This window comes from Notechis scutatus, chromosome 1 (genome assembly GCF_049901735.1).
Source record: "Notechis scutatus isolate UNSWTSFEM ecotype Mainland chromosome 1, rNotScu1.2, whole genome shotgun sequence".
In the NCBI taxonomy this organism is placed as follows: domain Eukaryota; kingdom Metazoa; phylum Chordata; class Lepidosauria; order Squamata; family Elapidae; genus Notechis; species Notechis scutatus.
The window spans coordinates 332,141,619-332,163,113 of record NC_142009.1 but is presented as its reverse complement, the minus strand read 5'-3'; the positions used below and the strand labels follow the sequence as shown (position 1 = coordinate 332,163,113).

Genomic DNA, 21,495 nt, shown 5'->3' with positions numbered 1-21,495 from the left:
GAGGAGGAGGAGGAGGAGGAAGAAAAGAAGAGGAAGAGGAGGAGGAGGAAAAAGGAGGAAGAGGAGGAAGGAGAAGGAGAAGAAGAAGAAGAGGAGGAGGAGGAGGAAGAAAAGAAGAGGAAGAAAGGAAGAGGAGGAGGAGGAAGAGGAGGAAGAGAAGAAGGAGGAGGAGGAGGAGGAGGAGGAGGAGGAGGAGGAGGAGGAGGAGAAAAAGAGGAGGAAGAGGAGGAAGGAGAAGGAGAAGGAGGAGAAGAAGAAGAACAAGAAGAAGAAGAAGAAGAAGAAGAAGAAGAAGAAGAAGAAGAAGAAGAAGAAGAAGAAGAAGAAGAAGAGGAGGAAGAAAAGAAGAGGAAGAGGAGGAGGAGGAGGAGGAGGAAGAAAAAGGAGGAAGAGGAGGAAGGAGAAGGAGAAGAAGAAGAAGAAGAGGAGGAGGAGGAGGAAGAAAAGAAGAAGAAGAAAAGGAAGAGGAGGAGGAGGAAGAGGAGGAAGAGAAGAAGGAGGAGGAGGAGGAGGAGGAGGAGGAGGAGGAGGAGGAGGAGGAGGAGGAGGAGGAGGAAAAAAAGAGGAGGAAGAGGAGGAAGGAGAAGGAGGAGAAGAAGAGGAGGAAGGAGAAGGAGAAGAAGAAGAGGAGGAGGAGGAAGAAGGAGAAGGAGGAGGAGAAGGAGAAGGAGAAGAAGAAGAGGAGGAAGAAGAGGAGGAAGGAGAAGGAGAGGAAGAAGAGGAGGAGGAGGAAGAAGGAGAAGGAGGAGGAGAAGGAGAAGGCTCCCTGCAGTGATCAGTGGGCCCCTCTTCCTGTTTCCTTCTGGCTTACCACCATGCCATTGATGTAGACCCAGCAGTCAGTAGGGAAATCCTGCAGCATCGGAACGAGGAACTGGAGGCAGCCATCCCAGTGGCAAAGAAGGAGCATCATCCCGATGAGATTGATGATTCGCATCACAGCGCTAGCCAGGTCATACGTCATGTGGAATATCTGCCCCCCGGGGGGGAAAAAACGGAAAACCACGTTAAATTGCAACGAGGTTCCCATTTTGGAGAACATGAGACGCCGCAGACCGGTCTGGTGGCCGAATGCTATTCAAGAGGTTGCTATTAGGAGTCAGAAAAATAAGTGAGTATTAATGTACAAGTAGTCCTCGACTTACGACCACAACGGAGCCCAAAATTTCGGTTGTTAAGGGAGACATTTGTTGAGTGAGTTTTGTCCCGTTTTACGACCTTCCTTGCTCCTGTTGTGAAGTCAGTCACTGGGGTCGATCAGCTAGTAACTGGGTTGTTCAGTGAGTCAGCTTTCCCTACTGACTTGGCTTATCAGGTCACAAAAGGGGACCCCATGACCTTGGGACACAGCAATGGTCATAAGTATGAACCAGTTGCCAAGCGATCTGAATTTTGATCCAAGTGATCATGGGGAGGCTGCAAAGGTCATTAACGGCGAAAAATGGTGGCAAGTCACATTTTGCAGTGCGGTTGTAACTTTGAAGGTCATTAAAGGAACGGTTGTAAATCGAGGATTACAATTAGTCCCCGACTTATGAGTAGAATGCCAATCATCAGTTGTGAAGGTCATTAAGCAGGTCACCAATATACCCAATAGGGATTTTTTTTTGCTGGAAACCAGAAGTAAACACTATCATAAATATAATAAATCACAGTCACGTGACTGCAGGATGCTACAAATGTCCGTAGATGGGACAAGCATCCCAAATGCAATTACCTGACCCATGGGAGGAGTAGAATTTAGAAATGGGTTGTAAGCAGCCCTGGGGTGTAACTTTGAATGGTTGTTAAACGACTGGTTGTAAGTCCTGTACGACCACAACTGAGGGCGTGGCCATGGTGGGCATGACACGGGACTCGGGACTCGTGTCAGAGGCACCTGTGCTGGCCAAGTGCTAAAAGCAGGACTTCCCTGAGACCCTCCCTCCCTCTCATTGCAATCTCCTTCCTTCCTTCCTTTTCTCCTTTTTCCTTCTCTCTTCATTCTCCTTTCTTCTCCCTTCCCCTCTTTCCTTCTTTTTCCTTCCTTGCTCTCTTCCCATCTTCCTTTCTTTTTCTTCATCTTTCTTCTTTCCCTTTCTTCTTCCTTCCTTTTTCCTTCCCTCTTCCATCTCCTTTCTTCTCCCTTCCCCTCTTTCCTTCTTTTTCCTTCCTTGCTCTCTTCCCATCTTCCTTTCTTTTTCTTCATCTTTCGTCTTTCCCTTTCTTCTTTCCTTCCTTCCTTTACTCCTTTTTCCTTCCATCTCCTTTCTTCTTCCTTCCCCTCTTTCCTTCTTTTTCCTTCCTTGCTCTCTTCCCATCTTCCTTTCTTTTTCTTCATCTTTCTTCTCTCCTTTCTTCTTCCTTCCTTTTTCCTTCCCTCTTCCATCTCCTTTCTTCTTCCTTCCCCTCTTTCCTTTTCCTTCCTTTCTTTTTCTTCACTTTCTTCTTTCCCTTTCTTCTTTCCTTTTCCTTCTCTCTTCCTTCTCCTTTCTTCTTCCTTTCCCTCTTTCCTTCTTTTTCCTTCCTTGCTCTCTTCCCCTTCCTTTCTTTTTCTTCATCTTTCTTCTTTCCCTTTCTTCTTTCCTTCCTTCCATCTCCTTTCTTCTTCCTTCCCCTCTTTCCTTCTTTTTCCTTCCTTGCTCTCTTCCCATCTTCCTTTCTTTTTCTTCATCTTTCTTCTCTCCCTTTCTTCTTCCTTCCTTTTTCCTTCCCTCTTCCCTCTCCTTTCTTCTTCCTTTCCCTCTTTCCTTCTTTTTCCTTCCTTGCTCTCTTCCCATCTTCCTTTCTTTTTCTTCACTTTCTTCTTTCCCTTTCTTCTTTCCTTTTCCTTCTCTCTTCCTTCTCCTTTCTTCTTCCTTTCCCTCTTTGCTTCTTTTTCCTTCCTTGCTCTCTTCCCATCTTCCTTTCTTTTTCTTCATCTTTCTTCTTTCCCTTTCTTATTTCCTTCCTTCCTTTACTCCTTTTTCCTTCCCTCTTCCATCTCCTTTCTTCTTCCTTCCCCTCTTTCCTTCTTTTTCCTTCCCTGCTCTCTTCCCATCTTCCCTTCTTTTTCTTTGTCTTTCCTCTTTCCTTTTCTCCTTTCCTGTCCCTTCTTGACTGCTCAAATGTAAAAGGTGAAACATTTCTCCTTTTGTTTTTCGTTTGTTTTGATAGCCCTCTGCCAGTGAAAATGGAGCCTGGGGCGGGCCTCATGCACCCCTCTCACGCCCCAGTTTCGGCCATGGAGGTCTTCTGCAGCCCTCTGCCAGCAAAAATGGGGCGCGGGGGGGCCCCTCTGTTTTCACCGACAGAGGCACCGTGGGCTGGTCCTGTGCTGTTTCCAGGCCAGCCTCTCAGGCCAGATCCAAGCACCCTGAGGACCGGATTTGACCCGCAGACCTTGAGTTTGACACCCCTGCTGTAGAGTGTAGTATTGTAGTAGTATCTGAATAGTAATGGAGTATGCTAAGTATAATAGTTATAGTAATAGTGATCAATATAGTGGTACAGAAATAACAGCAATAGGATAAAATGTAGAAGATAGGCAGTCCTCGACTTACAACCACAACGGAGCTCAAAATTGCTGTTGTAACTTCAAATGGTCACCAAATGAACTGTTGTAAGACAAGGACTACCCTGTATTGTTTTATAAAGCCCTAGTAAGGCCACACCTAGAATACTGCATCCAATTTTGGTCACCCCAATACAAAAAAGATGCTGAGACTCTGGAAAGAGTGCAGAGGAGAGTCACCAGGATGATTAGGGGCCTAGAAGCTATAACATTTGAAGAACAGTTGCAAGAATTGGGTATGTCTAGTCTATGAAACGAAGGATCAGGGTGATGTGATAGCAGTCTTCCAATACTTGAACGGCTGCTAGACAAAAGAGGTGGCCAACTTATTTACCAAAGCACCTGACCGGGTTGGACTGGATGATCTCCAAGGTCCCTTTCAAATCTGTTACTGTTATTGCTTCTGATCCTGGGGGAAATTTCCCAAATGTTCTTCATTCAGGTTTCTCAAATGCATCTTTCCCAAATGGATCCTCTACCAATTCTATTGATTGTAATAACTAGGAATATCAAGGACTAGAATTGGGCACATATGAGAATGATGACATTTTGTCAATTATTCACCCACCTTTGGCAGGGGAAACCCATCCCTTCGCTCTGCTTGCCATTTTTATCTTTATTTTTTATGGATTTTACTGTAATTTCTTTGACTGATTACTGAGCCAACCATATTTGTTGAGAGTCAGAGGTCATACAGGTTTTAATGAATTGTTATTACACTTTCTGTGCACGCTCACTAGCACTGCTGATATTACCTAATCAGGCAATGAAACATCTGCACGCAAACAACCAAGCAGAGAGAGTCCCAAGGACTCCACATTATTATTATAAATTAATATTATGGCCCACAAATAGGATGCTATGAAGCATTCGTATTTCTTTATTTAAATTGCAAGGGTCAGTGTGGAAGCCAGGAATGAGGTGGCATTAACAGGAAGGAACGAGTAGGGTTTTCAAACACTTCTTCCTTTTGTTGTTTTTAACTCCAAATTTGGGTTGAAGAAAAGTCAATTCTCCTTTAGTTTGATGAAAAGAAAGACTAGGGGTGAAATGACAACGGTGTTCCAATATTTGAGGGCTGCCACAAAGAAGAGGGAGTCCAGCTATTCTCCAAAGCACTTGAGCTGAGGGCAGGACAAGAAGCAATGGATGGAAATTAATCCAGGAGAGAAGCAGCAACCTGGAACTTCAGGAGAAATTTCCTGAGAGTGACAACTATTAATCAGTGGAATGACTTGCTTTCTTGCCTCCAGAAGTCATGGATGCTCTAACGCTGGAGGTTTTTAAGAAGAGACCGGGCAACCATTTGTCTCAAGTAGTATAAGGTTTCCTGCCTGAGCAGAGGGTTGGACTAGAAGATCTCCGAGGTCCCTTCAAACTCTGTTATTCTGTTATTTCTCTGAGCCAAAACTTTGCTCTTGCGGATTTCATGGCATTTGTTTGATATCACTATGGGGAAGATTTGGGATTGGCTTGTGCTCAGATTTCTTTTTTCTTTATTGTCCAGTTTAGGTGAGAACTAAAACTGATTTTTTAATTATTCATTTTCATTTTAAAAATTGATAGCATGAAGAGTTCAAATTTAAAGAAAAAAGGAAAGTAAAAATAAAGAGAAGAATGTTGTTAAGAAATAAAAGGAAAAAATATATATATAAAGGAATGGCTTCTGATTTCCTTTCCAACAATTATAAATCCACTTATATTTTATCTTCTCCGTTTCTGATGGATTTTCACCCATGTTTTTAACTAGCCCCAAGTGGCCAGGGGTATTACTTGTAGGATTAGCAAGGCACTGTTGCTACAAACAATATTTGTATCAAAAATAAATTATTATTTATTGCTTCTATAGTGCTTCGATTTATTATATATTTTATATAAAAATAATATGGTAGAGAACATACCTAATATTCCTTCCTCCACCTATTTTCCCCACAACAACAACCCTGTGGGAAGGAATGGCCCCAAGTGACCCAACCATCTTTCATGCCTAAGGCGGGACTAGAACTCTCAGTCTCCTGGTGATTGGCTCAAAGTGTCCCAACAATCTTTCAGGCCTGAGGCGGGACTAGAACTTGCAAGTCTCCTGGTGATTGGCCCAAAGTGCCCTAGCCGGCTTTCATGCCTAAGGCGGGACTAGAACTCACTGTCTCCTGGTGATTGGCCCAAAGTCACCCAACCATCTTTCATCCCTTAGGCGGGACTAGAACTCACTGGCTCCTGGTGATTGGCCCAAAGTCACCCAGCTGGCTTTTATGCCTAAGGCGGGACTAGAACTCAGAGTTTTCTGGTTTCTAGCATGGCGCCTTAACCATTCTAGACCAAACAGATTCTCAAATTTTGAATCTCTTTTAAATCCTAAATAAACAGTATTACAATTTAACACAATGCCCTTTTTTAAATTCCTGCCACGAGGTAAGACAACAGGCACTTAAAAGTGAAAATGACTCGCCACCCTGATGCACAGTGATGATGCATTTTGCATTCCTTCCGTGACCGTCTCTGGTCCACCCAGGACATGGAAAGATCTCTCTGCAAGCACAAATTCATCTTCCGGTGCTTCCAAGGAGCAACTTGTAAATCTCATTAAAATATTGCAAAATGTCCCTAAAGCGGAAACGACGGAGGGAATTTTATTTTGTTCTGTTTTTTTGTTTTTTTTAATTGGAGGATACCAATAAGGAACCGAAGCATTTCCAAAGCAAGGAATGCACCATACCTCCAAGGGTAAACTAACCCTTCTTGTTTTCCCTTCTTGTTTTCAGCAATGACGATGGAAAGTAATAATGCTTCCGTGATTTAGTGACATAATTTGTAAGCTCTGCGACGAATGAAAAGCAATGAAAATCACAATCTTCCATCTGCAGCAGAGCTTTCTCTCCAATCCCCATCGGAAAAGAGCTTGTTTACCTTCCTACGCAGAAGCGGAGACCAAATTTGAACCGGTCACCTCAGGGATTTGGAGAAAAAGGAAATTTCTCTTCCGCCTCCGAAAGCCGCCGGCAGAAATGCAAAGCGTGTTCTCACACCACACACCGCAGGCAGCCATCCGTGCATGATAGGCGGAGGATGTCCAAACCAGGATCTTTGGATGAAGAAGCTATTTATTCAGCCATCAGACCACCTGGTTGCAGACAGTCCTCAACTTATGACCGCTGGTCGAGCCCAAAATTTATGTTACTAAGCGAGACAGCTGTTAAAGTGATTTTTCTGCCCCGTTTTAGGACCCCTGTCTCGCCACTCTTGTTATAAGTGAACCGCTGCATTTTTTTTAGCAACACGGTTGTTAAACGAATCTGGCTTTCCCCATTGACTTTGCTTATCAGAAGGTAGCAAAACGGGATCACATCAGGGTTGGGATGCTACCAGTTCGGACCGGTTCAGGTGAACCAGATGTTAAAGTTACCGCTGGTTTGCTGAACTGCTATTTCAACCGACCGGCTGGCCCCTCCCCTCCCCTTCCCTCCCCTCCCAGGAGTTTCCACGTGGCCCATTTTCGATGGGAGGGGGACAAACAGGCCTTCCGGAAGTCCCGAAATGGACCCTATTTCCGGCTTCCGGTGGTCCTCCAGAGCCCATGGGAGGCTGTTTTCGCCCTCTCAGAGGCCCGGGGGAGGCCCACCGGTAGCTGGAAACAGGAAGTTCCAGTAGGCCCCGCCCACCATGGCCCCGCCCATCCAGCAACCAGGCAGCGAACCCATTGCTGGGATTTTTGTATCCCACCCCTGCGTCACGTGACACACACACACATCCCGGGACGCCGCAACCATCATAAATATGAACCAGTTGCCCAATGTCTGAATTTTGATCACGTGACCATGGGGGGAGAGGCTGCAACAGTCGTAAGTGTGGGAAACGGTCACGTCATTTTTTTTCATTGCCATCGTAACTTCAGATGGTCACTAAATGAACTGTTGTAAGTTGAGGATTACTTCTATGTGGTTGGGAGGGTGGAAAAAGGGCATCCCACTTCCAGGATCTTGTCTTAAGAGAAGAAACCGCACGTACAGGCAGTCCTCGACTTACGACCATGGGTTTAACATCCGTTCAAATGCATGACCATGTTGAAAAAAGTGACTTAGGACCGGTCCTCATCCTTACAACAATGGTGCCATGGTCACGTGATCGCCATTTGGTTTCCAGGCATGTATCTATGACGGCTGCAGGATCCTGGGGCCGCGTGATCTCCATTTGCAACCTTCCCAGCCAGCTTCCAGCAAGGGAAGTCAATGGAGGAAGCTGGATTCACTTAATGACTTTGGCAAAATAGGCCATTAAATCAGGCGCAACTCCCTAAATGGCCCCCTGACTTAGCAACAGCCCCAACTGTGCTCATATATCAAGGAGTATCTGTAGAGAAACTCAAAAGCCTGAAGATATATATATATATATATTCTTTTTCAAGAAAAAGCCAATTCCCAGACGCAAGATCTACGGCCAATTAAGCTCTACTGCCAACGGTTGAAAACGTTGCTAAAGGCTGGGAATAACCATTGAACGGTGCAGTTTTACAATCTCTCTACCTAGCAGTTAAATTTCATGCACGATAATGGAGAATGATAAATGGAGAAAGCTCAGTTCTAACCTTCTGATTTATTGACCGAGTGGAAGGAGAAAGGATGTATCAGTTAACAGTAAAAATGTCAACAATTGATCTGAAGCATATGACGCTAAAGGACAAAGGTCTCCAAAAGTAAAAATAGACAATGAAAAAAAAAACATTTCCTTTCCTTATTTTACTTCCTTGTTTTCGATCTGCATTTTCGTCCCTCCTCCCTTTTTTTTAAATCTCCTGGGGGAAAGAAAAAAAAACTTTGCAGATTTACACCTGCCTGTTGTATATTGACTCTACAGGAGACACATTAACTTCCTATAACTATAATTTATCACTTTTATAAGTCAGCTGCAAGCACACGACATTTCTTTGCATTGAATCAGAGGCCTCGAAACTTGGCAATTTTAAGACTTCAACTCCCAGAATTCCTCAGCCGGCTCTGCATTGAATGGGACCCTTCATGGGACCCTAAAGGAAGAAGCAACTGTGCTGTTTTGGTTGTGTTCATATGGGTGCTTCATTACTCTTGACAGTGATTTGATTATTTGTTCTTTCTCGCAGAGTTTGCTATGGGTTTCCCAGGCACCCCAGACCTTGCACAACAGCACAGGCATTCCTCAACATACAACTATTCATTTAGTGACTTAAAATACGATGACCATTTTTCACACTTATGACCACCCTTGCATGTGATCAAAATTCAGAGGTTTGGCAACTGACTCATATTTTTGGCGGTTACAGCATCCTGGGGTCACATGATCCCCTTTTGCGGCCCTCTGACAAGCCAAGGGTCAACTCATAAAACATTCCCATGCCTGTTTTAGTAGTTGCCATAAAAAAAAAGAGGGGGGGGAGAAGGAAATCTGGAATAGCAGTGCAGCAGTTGGAAAGCAAAAGTACATTCCAACTCTTATCTTTAAAAAGTTGTAACTAAACCTCCAGAGCTTTTGCCTGTGAATATATTTAATTGGAGAACATGAATGATGTCACCCAGCCTGTGGACGTGTTCAATTGGAGACACCCAGGGGGAAGCAGGGAAACAGGATCCCAGGGGACTCTAATTTTTGTATCCCAGAGTTGGCTACTGTTGACCTAAACCCTTTTCCAATAAAACAAACATGAACCAAAGGGAACAGAAACCTTTTAATGATTCTTACGAATCCCCAGTTAAAAGGCTGCTGCAAACTAATTAACTTTGATAAGCACAACCTGTGCGAGGCTGCCAAGATAACAGATAAGAAATATTTTACAACACAAGAGTCTTCAAATACCAAGTTAAGATACTGTAATGTCCACCAGGCTCGAGTTTCAAAACGTCTTTGCTTCCTGCAAAGAACATCCGATTCACAGCTGGCTTTTATCTTCTGGAAGGAGGGGCCATTACCTTGCAGCCTTACTCCCCGTAAGTCGCCCGTACTGCTGCAACTGCTCTTTTCTGTGAGCAGCCCTGCATGCACACGCACTTGGCACAGGCTCCTCGGGAACCTCCTCATTGCTGCTGCCAGCCCCCACAATTTCTGAAGGCAGCAGTTCACTCCCCAATGGTCCTGGCTCCTCATCTGAGTCCTCGCTCTCTCTGCTGCCGGCTAACCACAACAGCTACATTCAGGGCAGCGCCAGAAGGTCGCCTTTAATAAATCCTTTGAAGGTTTTTGAAGTTTGGCTCGAGAATCATGATTTAATTAGGGCAATTGCTGGAATCCTGACACCAAGTCAATGGGGAAGCAAGATTCACTTAGGCAACCCTGTTACTAATTTAATAACTGCAGTTATTCACTTAGCAACTGTGGCAAGAAAGGCTGTAAAATGGGACAAAGCTCCCTTAACAAATGTTTCACTTAGCAACAGTTGTGGTTGTAAGTCGAGGGCTAGCTGTACAATCGTATTAACTAAACACTTGCAGTGATTCACTTAGCAACCGTGGCAAGAAATGTCATAAAATGGGGGGGAAATTCACTTAACAACTGTCTTGCTTAGCAATGTAAATGTTGGGCGCAATTGTGGCCGTAACTCGAGGACTCCCTGTACCGAAGATCGCCTAACCAGAAGTTGACAAAACAGCTCAAAGAACCCAATGTTTGTAGATGGCACCTAGCTGAAAAACTCAATCCTAACCACTAGATGGCAGCAACATTGAGAACGTCTGTCTGACATTGCCTTGGACCAATTTGCAAAATCCTATTTTATAGCAATCTTTTTCTGAGTAAGCAAACCTCCCTCCCTCCCGGCAGCTGTTTTGAACCCCTGTTATTAAAATTCCACCACTGTCACAAGTTTTTGCCAATTCCCTTCAATTCACAGTCACCTGCCGGGCTCTTCAAAGCAGCCTTTCCAACAGGACCAACACCACAGATTTTCAAATCACGAGCCGTATACACTCAGACGTCAGACATCGTGCATAGGTATTTCTCCAGTTACTACCTCACCTGAGCCCCAGATTCCTGTCGCTAAGCAAGACAGTTGCAAAAGTGAGCTTTTGCCCCCTGTCTTGCGACCTTTCTTGCCGCTGTTGTGGAGCGAATCACAGCAGTTCTTCAGTTAAACACACAGTTATTAAGTGAATCCACCTGGCTTCCTCATTGACTTGGCTTATCCGAAAGTGAACACTGCAGTGGTCATGAATAGGAAGCACTTGCCATGCCTCCAAATTTTGATCACCTGACCCTGGAGAGGCTTGCAATGATCATAAGTCACTTTTTTCAGTGCTGTTGTAACTTTGGTCACTAAATGAACTGTTGTAAGTCAAGGACTGCCTGTAAACATGCAGGAAGATTCTCTTGCCCACCCCTCTACCCCCAGCAAATATCACCCTGCTAGAGTTAAAATGAAATGAAAGTGAAAAACGTATGAAGAACGGTTGCAGGAACTGGGCCTGGCTAGTCTAGGAAAGAGAAGGACCAGGGGAGACAGAATAGCAGTCTTCCAGTATTTGAGGGGCTGCCACAGAGAGGAGGAAGGGGTCAAGCTATTTTGCAAAGCAATCGAAGGCCAGACAATGAACAGTGAATGGAAACTGAACAAGGAGAGATTCAATCTGGAAATAAGGAGGAATTTTCTGACAATTAGAACAATCCACCCATGGCACAGAAGTTGCCCTCGGAAGTTGTGGGAGCTTCATCCCTGGAGGCTTTCAGGAAGAGACTGGAGTGCCATCTGTCAGAAATGGTGTAGGGTCTCCTCACTTGGGCGGGGGTTGGACTAGATGACCGACAAGGTCCCTTCCAACTCTGATTATCTGTTATCTGTTAAAATTACCCGATTCCTCTCCATTTTTCTTTCAGTTTACTGGCGTCACAACTGCTTTTTTGTTGTTGCTTTGAGCTCAGCAACCAGCGAGATCTTTCTGTGTAAAAATTCTGCACAGAAAACACACCTTTTTTGTGTTGTTTTTTTTAAACTAAGAGAAGGTCGTTGCACCTTGCAGAAAAAAGACTAATCTTCTGAAACCCCCATTTCCTGGAAAATCTAGTAATGACAGAACCGGTTCAACTGAGAGGTTTTCTGGCATCTGCACAGAGCAGCCTCTGCAATTATGGAAACCTTTACACACACAAAAAAAAACCCCAAGGACTTTAAAGGAAAACGGTGCTTACGGCTGCTGCTCTGTTTTTATGTCATAGGATCAGTTGGTGGGATTCAAAAATGTTTACTACCGCTTCTGTGGGTGTGGCTTGGTGGGCATGGCTTAGTGGGCATGGCGGGGGAAGGATATACTGCAAAATTCCCCTTCCCTCCCCACTCCATTAACCTGCTTTCCAGCTCCGTTCTCCCTGTGCAGGGCAACCAAAAAAGACCCAGCCAATCAGCTGGAACTCAATGGGAGGCAGAGAACAGATGGGGGCGGAGCCAGTCAGAGGTGGGATTTTCCAGTTCTCCAAACTACTAAAAATTTCTGCTACTGGTTCTCCAGAACCGGTCAGAACACCACCTTTGCATAGGATGCATTTTGTTCTCCTTTATGGGAAGTCCTCGAGTTGCATCAGTTCATTTAGTGACCCTTTGAAGTGACAACATCACCGGAACCAATGACCTTGAACTATTTTTCACCCTTACGACTGTTGCAGCATCCCCATTGGTGATGCGATTGGCATTCGGGTGCCTGACGACCGCTTCATATTTACGACGGTTTCAGGGTCACGCGATCCCCTTTTTGCGACCTCTGGACAAGCCAAAGTCGATGAGGAAAGCCAGATTCACTTAACGACCGTGTTACTTTATTTTAACAACTGCTGTGATTCACTTAACAAATGCGGAAAGAAAAGTCGTTAAAAAAATGGGACAAAACTCAACACGTTTCTCACGTAGCAACAAAAAATTCTGGGCACCGTTGTGATCGTAAGTCAAGAAGCACCTGTATCTTATTGTAGGCTGCCATTCGTGTGAGGATGGGGGTGGGTGGGCTGTGTAAATTAAATAAATAAATAGTAAAATCTGTTGAGAGACAGCGGGATTGTAGGCAAGGATGCTAGGGACCTGTTGGTGCAAGACAGAGCATTTTTTCAGTCTCTGGAACTCGTTCCTCAAATCTACCCTTTGGTTTCTTTTTTCCTCCCTTTTAAAGCAACCCTTGCTTTCTTCCCCTCTTCCTTCCTGTTTCCTTTAATTAAAATTAATTTTAATGGAAGAGCAATATGATGAAGTTGGTTTTATCTTAACCACTAATTCGAGCTATAATTTGTGCATGTTGAAATTGGAGTCTGACAGGCGGATAGCTAACTATTCCCCATTGTGGGTTTTATTTTTATTTTTATTTAAAAAAAATCTGCTTCGTGAATGCTTGGCATTTCAAGTTTGGTTGAAAAACAATTTGGAAGTGGGTCCCCTGAGCTTTCATGGAGCTGAAATGTAAGAGTGCATTTTGGTAAGGAGGGGAGATGAAAGATAAAGAGAGGAAGAGAGGAGGAGGGAGAGGAGAGAAGGAGGGAGGGGAGAGGAGAGGAAGGGGAGGAGAAGGAAGGAGGAGAGGGAAGGAGAGGGAATAAAGAAGGGAGAGGAGGAGGGAGGGGAGGAGGGAAGGGAGAGTGGGGGACAGAGGAGGGGAGAAGAGAGGAGAAGGGGTGAAAGAGGAGGGGAGGGAAGAAAAGGGAGACTAGGGGAGGGGGAGGGGAAGCTAGGGAAGGAGGGGATGAGATGAGGATGAAGAGACAGACAAGAGGAGGAAAGAGGAGGGAAGGGAAGAAGAGAGGGGAGAGGAGAGGCAAGGGAGACTAGGGGAGAGGAGATAATGCTGGAGGAGGCAGGAGAGGGGAGGAAAGAGGGGGGAAGGGAAGAAGAGAAGGGAAACTAGGGGCAAGGGAGGAAGAGTGGGGAGCGGGGAGGGGGAAGAAGAGGGGAGAAGAGACAGCAGAAGGGAGGGAAGAGGAGGAGAGGGAAGAGGAGATGAAGCCTGAAGAGACAGAAGAGGGGAGGAAAGAGGAGGGAAGGGAGAGAGGGGAGGAGAGAAAGGAAATCAATAGGGAAGCTGACAAGGATGCCAGTTGTCCTGTGAGGTCTCATTTAATGACCACGACAACAAAAAGATTGTAAAATGTGATGCGGATCACCTGATGCCTTGCTTAACGACTATACCGCTTAATGATGAATTTTTTCGGTCCCTATTGTGGTAAGTCGAGGATTACCTATAGCGAGTAACCCACTAAGTCCGATCATTAAGTAACATTCCCCCAATCTGAGCCTCTAAGGGAGGCCTTAAATCCTTCTCTGCATTACACAGCTGGCTAAATCTCCAAGCTGGCTCAAGGAAATGAACCCCCAGCTGTTCCTCAACCCAACACAGCATACTAACAGCTGAGTTACTAACAGCCGAGTTATCCCGTCAGGGGTCTCCAACCTTGGCAACTTTTAAGACTTGTGGACTGTTCCTCAGCCAGCAAAGCCAGCAGACCTCCAGTGATGGAGCATCCACAACTTCTGGAGGCAAGCTGTTCCACTGGTTAATAATTTCCACAGTCAGGAAATTCCTCCTTAGTTCCAGGTTGCTTCACTCCTTGATTAGTTTCCATCCGTTGCTTCATGTCCTGCCTTCTGGTGCTTTGGAGACTACGTTGAGTCCCTATTGTTGTAGGTGCTTCATAACTGGAGGTTTTTAAGGAGAGACTGGACGGCCATTTGTCTGAATCGGTATAGGATCTCCTGCTTGAGGAGGGGGTTGGACTAGAAGACCTCCAAGGTCCCTTCCAATTATGTTATTCTGTTCTGTTCTCTACTTAGCTCAACCACTGTATCCTTTGAAGATTCCGAAAGGGGACAGATTGGAAGATGAGAACTACTCCAGTCAATAGTAATAAACAATTCAGAAAGAATGGTTTGGCACCCTTTCAGACTCATCGATGTTATTGCAATCGCAGCTTTCAAAAACTTAAGACCTTTTAACAACATTAAAGTTAGTTTGAAAAGGTGCTTCCTACCTCCTGGTTTTTTTTTGCAAGACCAATCTTTTTCTTGCATCTTTGCTTCACCAAGTTTGACACACTCAATTCACATGCTTTCTTGAAATGAGATGGTTTTTAAAGATAACCTGCCCAACAGGACTAGGAGCAGAGTGGTGAATGAACAGGATCGCCCAATTCTCCATTAAAACCAGGCCTTTTTTAAAAAAAAGATATTTTGAAGAAAAATAAAGAAATAGCAAAGTGGAGCTGCTGAAAATTAAAAACCCCAGGTTCTCCCATTGCACAGATTTCCAGCAATGTCTTGGGGTTCCCAAAATATCCCATCAAAATGATTTAGCATCCTAGATGTGAGGATTCTTCTAGTACGGCGTTTTTCACGACTTGACCACTTTAAGATGTGGGGACTTCAACTCCCAGAATTCCCCGGCCAAGATGGTTAAAATCCACATATCTTAAGGTTGGCATGGGGAATTCTGGGAATTGTAGCCCATCCACCTTAATCTTGGTTTTTGGAGTCCACCCATCCTAAGGTTGGAATTCTGGGAGTTGAAGTTCATATAATCTTAAACTTGGCTTGGGAATTCTGGGAGTTGAAGTCCACACATCTTAAAAGTGGTCAAGTTGAGAAACACTGCTCCGTGCCAATCCATCCTTCAATGGCCATACCTACACTGGTGGCCATTTTGGGAGCATGCCTATTTGCATGCCTGTCTAATTCCAAACAGGATGTGGGGTCCTTGGTGCTCTCTGAGCTTGGTGCTTTTCTTCCAGACGTCTCACCACCTCACTAGGTAACATCATCAGTGCAGTAATGACACTTCTGCAAGAAAACCACCAAGCTCAGAGAGCACCAAGGAGTCAACAGCTACAAATATTCTTTTCTATAAATAATGGGACACGTCTCTCTTTTTTTAAAATGCCACAAACAGCAAAAGGAACATGGGTTCTCCTTGGGAAGCTCTGTGGAAATGTCATCCGTGGTGGATCTCCCGCAACTCTTACCTCTTCCCATTGGTGAATGTACCGGATTAGACGGGAGAGGCGTAGAAGCCGCAGGAGACTCAAAATTTTGGTGAAGCGGACGATGCGCAAGGCGCGAGCAGTCTTGTACATCTCGGAATCCATGCCCTTCTCCACAATGAGGAAGATATAATCCACCGGAATAGAGGAGACAAAGTCCACCACAAACCAGGTCTTCAGGTACTTCTTCTTGATCCGCTCGGGATCCAGGATGATCTCCGTGTTGTCCTCAATGACGATGCCTGTCCGGAAGTTCATCACCAGGTCCATCAGGAAGAAGGTGTCCGACACCACGTTGAAGACGATCCAGGGCGCCGTGGTCTCCTCTTTGAAGAAGGTGATGCCGACAGGAATGATGATCAGGTTGCCCACCATGAAAAGCAACATGGTGAAGTCCCAGTAGAACCTGGAACGGAAGGAAGAACATGGGAATCAAGACACGGGAGGACATCAGAGCAAGCCCTGGGTCAGCGCTAGGTTATTGCTGTCCAGTTAAGACATTGAGTGGATGCATTCAGATAGTATACTAACAAGGAGCCTCTGGTGGCGCAGTGGTTAGAGTGCAGTACTGCAGGCTAATTCTGCTGCCTGCTGGCTGCCTGCAATTTGGCAGTTCAAATCCCGCCAGGCTCAAGGTTGACTCAGCCTTCCGTCCTTCTGAGGTGGGTAAAATGAGGACCCAGATTGTTGGGGACAATAGGCTAACTTTGTAAACCACTTAGAGAGGGACTGTGAAGCGGTATATAAAGTCTAAGTGCTATGGCTATTGCTATACTAAATTTAGACTGCATTTACCTTAAGTCTGCTTTTTTTTTCAAGAGGATCTAGGGTTTATTGTGCAACCCAAGAATGCTGGTTTATGTTTTGTGTTAGGAACACAGAATATAAAATATTATATAGGGACCTTTGGAGATCTTCCAGTCCAACCCCATCTCAAGCAGGAAACCCTATACAATGGAACCTCGGGTTGCGACCGTAATCTGTTCCAGGACTAAGGTCGCATCCCGATTTGGTCGTGACCGGAAGCATGACCGACTGCGCATGCGCGGACAAAAATTTGCGCGGACTGCACATGCGCAGAAGGGGAAATCGCCGATTCTGAGGGCGTGGAAAGGGAATCTGCCGCGGTTGGGTTTGTTTGCCACCCGATTCAAAAATCATATGGATTTGTTGGTCGGAACCCGATTTGGTCATGAACAGAAGCATTTGTGACCCGAGGTTCCACTGTACTGTTGCAGACAAAATGGCTGCCCAATCTCTTCTTAAAAACCTCCAGGGATGGAGTACCCACAAGCTGTTCAAACTGGTCAATGTGTTAAAGTTTGAAGCCATCTTCTGTTTATTCTCCTCCTCCTCCTCCTCCTTCAAAGTCCTTGGTACTCTCTGTTATTGTTATATATGTTATATATGTGCTTTCTGTTATATGTTCAAAACATTCTCAAAGATCCAACTCATCCTGGGCACCCCACCCAACCCCTTTTTTTTTGAACTGTTACCATCTGGCAGATGGTACAGGATAATAAAAACAAGGACAAATAGGCTGAAAAACAGCTTCTACTGCCCTGGGATAGAATTCCACTGCATAGTGCAGTGTTGGTGCGGTGGGGGTGTGCGTGTTCAATTCAATGTGTGGAGGGTGAAGGATGTGTGTTTGTGTTTATTTTCATGGTCATGATGTGCACTGAAGACGGTGTTTGATTTTGTTGTACGAGGTGCAATGACAATAAACTAAACTAAATTAAACTAAACTAAACTATTGGTAAGTCAGAACAAGCCATTTGCATATAAACTGAGAGCAAACCCCACTCCCTTCTAACACTGATGCTGTTACCTAGTCGGGTAATGAAACGTCTGCAATGAAGCAAACAAGCACAGAGAGCACTAAGGACCCCAGAGTCTTCCACCTCCTTCCTGCAAACCCCATTCCCTTCTAGCACTGATCATATTACCTAGACAGGTAATGAAACGCCTGCAATGAAGCAAACAAGCGCAGAGAGCACCAAGGACCCCACAGTCCTCCACCTCCTCAGTCCTCCCTCCTCCCTGCAAACCCCCACTCCCTTCTAACACAGATGATGTTACCTAGTTTGGTAATGAAACGTCTGCAAGAAAACCAGGGAGTATCAAGGACCCGTCACTGTTCAACCCCGAGCCACAGATCTTCTCTTCTATTGTTATCCTTAAGGTTCTTTAAAACCAAGATCCTTCCTTTTTTATTAAAAAGAAAGAGAAGGCTTGGCATACTTTATCTAGAAGTTCAGAGATATATATTGTGGCTAAGCTTCTTATCAAAATGTTAAACTGCAGAAACTTAAAATAAAATAAACCCAGGTATATCTGTCATCTCAGAGATGACAGCAACTAACAACAGAAAAATCTTCTGAGGTCAAAACTACCATGGATGATTTTCACAGGAGGAATGCAAAAGCCTGAATCCCCCTCCTTTCTCCCCCCTCTCTCTCACACACACACACAAATCAGGATATATATATTTTCAGGATCTTGTTCCACTTCTTCCTCCTGCTAGAAGCCTGGCTGACTTTCTCCAGAAGCCTGCAAGGTCAAAAGCAGATAGCCAAGGTTTTTGAGTTCCAGTTTAGCCATGGCTTCTGCGTCGCTCTAGAATGTGTCAGCCAGAATTTTTTAAAAAAAAATAATAATAAATAAAAATAACAAAGCATTTCTCCCTTGTCCTCAGTCCACCTCAATAGGCGCCTAATACAAATATGGACGAATCAGAGGAAGCAAGACAGAGGATCATTTATTTATTCCCTGGCTTTTTTTTGGTACTGCCCTCCCACTGCCATTATAATAAGATCATCTTTTATTTCTGCAGGAAAGGAACATTTATTTCCCCGCCAGTTTTTAATTTTATTTTGTGTGTGTGTGTGTGTATGTGTGTGGTACATTGGCTTGCTCGTTTTGCAATAAGCTGGCAGCGCTGTTGGTGCTGAAAGAAATGGGCATAATTGAAATGACTGTGGGTTGTGGTTTTTCTATTTACACCCCACCATTGCTGTTCCTGTTTGTTTTTCTGTTGGGCATAAAATATTTGTCTGGAGTCATAAAGACAAGCGGCCCTCTTTGATTCCCTGTAGTGATTGCCTGTGGAATGGGAAAATTCTTGTAAATGCCAGTCATCCCAGAAAGAGCAAAATTAGAATTTGGGGGATGCTGTGCTGAGTCCTGGATACCTTTCAGATCACCCCAATAGCTACAGGTAGACAAGTAGTCCTTGATTTATAATAGTTCATTTAGTGACTGTTTGAAGGTATAATACCACTGACCTATAGCAATAGCAATAGCACTTAGACTTATATACTGCTTCACAATGCTTTACATCCCTAAGTGGTTTACAGAATCAGCCTATTGCCCCCAACTGCTGGTGACCTTACAGCTGACTCTGTAAACCACTTAGAGATTGGTGTAAAGCATTATGAAGTGGTATAGAATAAGTGCTATTTGCTGTCTATTGCTATCTTCTCAATTCTGGGTTTTTTATGTCTTGACCATGTAATATTTTGCCTTGGACTAGGTTTCTTTTCTCTTCTTCCTTTGGTCATTCATGTAGGTCAGTTTGGTCTCTCCAGTACTCGGTCAGCTTTCATCACGTAGTAGTTTCAGTGCATCTCCTTCACTGTCCTTCAGATATTCTTCCATTCTCTTTTTAATTCTCCAACTGTTTGGTACACTTGCAGTTTTCCACGCCCACCTATTTTCTGCGTAAGTAGAACCTTGTCAACGGCGCTGCGTGGATGAAGAGTATGATTCATTGTCCCTATTTCTTTTCTGGCCTTCCTATCCAGCCAGGGCTTTTAGTTCTGCTTCAATCCAGTCCATTATTCCAGCTGTGTGTATCTAATGAGTGGAATTACTCAGGTGTTAATTGCTATAAAGGCATTTCCTCCCCTGAGTTTGGACATTATTAAGATCTTCTTCAGTCTCATGATGTGACCATTTTCTTGACTTCACTGTGCTCGACGTGGTCAGTCTGAAGGGTATTTGCAGCGATCGCTTTCATCCAGACTCTCTGTTATTTTCCTAGGGCGTCTCAATTCCTTCCGTTTTCATTACTTTTCCTCTGTTGATAAGCGAGGAGAGTGGACACATGCTTTTCCGGTCCGAATTCCGGTGCAATATCTCGGCTCACCCTTCTTCCATTTTCTGGTAGATTCTGTGCTGACTTTTTGTATACAAAAATCAGTCAGTTTCAGGAGACTGGGAGGGAAAGGAATCCTCCAAAGTATCTTTTCCCCCCTCCCAAAAAAAACACCACATGTTTCTAAAAAAAGTTTCACTTTACCAAGGTTTTGTCATGTCCTCTGAATTTTACAGTGCTCTCGCCACACCCAAACTGGGAGGGCATTGCAAGAAGCCTCAGTGAGATTATACCCTCAGAATCAGAATAGAGCTGGAAGGGACCCTGGAGGTCTTCTAGTCCAGCCCCCTGCTCAAGCAGGAGATCCTATACCATTTTCAGGCAAGTGACTGCCCGGTCTCTACTTAAAATCCTCCAGCGATGACATCTGGAGGCAAGCTGTTCCACTGGGGTTAATTGTCCTGTTAGGAAGTTCCTCCTTAAATTCCAGGTTGCTTCTCTCCTTGGTTAATTCCCACCCATTGCTTCTTGTCCCCTCAACCCTTTCCTGATGACAAAATGTAACCTGAGCTTGTACAACAGAAATTCTCAGAATTAAAAAGCTGAAAATGTTGCAAAGTTTTGAGCTGGCACACGAAGCCTCTCGAATATTGTCCATTCCTGTTCTAAGTCAGGAGATTTTGTACCGAGCCCTGAGCCTCTGCATGCTTGCCTTGGATCCCATTTCACAGATGAGGAAAACTGAGGCGCTGCAGACAATCCCAGCAAGCAGGACCAGCACTGGTTAATAAATCAGAATTTGACTATCACCCATCTACAGGTTTTGCACTCTTCTTGTTGTCTTCCTTTTCTGCTTTCCCTGCCTCTTTCCGAAAAGGAACATGAGCCAGACCCAAGGAGTCACTTAATATGTCCCATTGCAGCAGACCAAAAGAAAAAGTCAGGAGGTCTTTGAAGAGTCACCTGTCATGGCTGCAAGTTGCCCTTGGGTTGCTGCAAACTATAGCTCACTCCCTTCTTTAAACTAAGCCTGGCTTGTCCAGCTCAGCCCCTTTCAGGCATTTAGATATATGGCTGCAGATAACAGAATGAAGGAAAAAGAAAGGCTGGTGTTTTGACAGACCACTGGGGGAATGCTGACCAGACAGGCAGAGGCTGGGATGGAGGGAGGGAGGGAGGAGATGGGAGGGAGGATACGGAAGGAAAGAAGGAGATTGGCGGGAGGGTGAGAGGGAGAGAGAAAGAAGGAAATGGAAAGGAGGGAGAAAATAGAGGGGAAGGAAGGAAGGAAGGAAGGAAGGAAGGAAGGAAGGAAGGAAGGAAGGAAGGAAGGAAGGAAGGAAGGAAGGAAGGAAGGAAGGAAGGAAGGAAGATGAAGGGAAGGAAGGAGGAGATGGGAGGGAGGGAGGAGATGGGAGGGAGGATACGGAAGGAAAGAAGGAGATTGGCGGGAGGGTGAGAAGGAGAGAGAAAGAAGGAAATGGAAGAGGAGGAGAAAAGAGGGGAAGGAAGGAAGGAAGGAAGATGAAGGGAAGGAAGGGAGGAGATGGGAGGGAGGAGATGGGAGGGAGGATACGGAAGGAAAGAAGGAGATTGGCGGGAGGGTGAGAGGGAGAGAGAAAGAAGGAAATGGAAGGGAGGGACAAAATAGAGGAAGGAAGGAAGGAAGGAAGGAAGGAAGGAAGGAAGGAAGGAAGGAAGGAAGGAAGGAAGGAAGGAAGGAAGATGAAGGGAAGGAAGGGAGGAGATGGGAGGGAGGGAGGAAAGAGATGGGAGGAAGGATATGGAAGGAAAGAAGGAGATTGGCGGGAGGGTGAGAGGGAGAGAGAAAGAAGGAAATGGAAGGGAGGGAGAAAATAGAGGGAAGGAAGGAAGGAAGGAAGGAAGGAAGGAAGGAAGG

General features: G+C 45.0%; 1 protein-coding gene across 1 annotated transcript in view; it reads right to left on the bottom strand.

Annotated features, from left to right (window-relative positions):
• HCN2 (hyperpolarization activated cyclic nucleotide gated potassium and sodium channel 2) overlaps positions 1-21,495 on the bottom strand; it is a 67,216-nt gene that overhangs the window by 8,948 nt on the left and 36,773 nt on the right. The window contains exons 2-3 of the mRNA XM_087952710.1: positions 15,479-15,902; positions 812-973 (exon numbers count right to left, since the gene is read on the bottom strand). Coding sequence (XP_087808836.1) covers positions 812-973; positions 15,479-15,902 — 586 coding nt within the window. The remainder of the gene's footprint in view (positions 1-811; positions 974-15,478; positions 15,903-21,495) is intronic.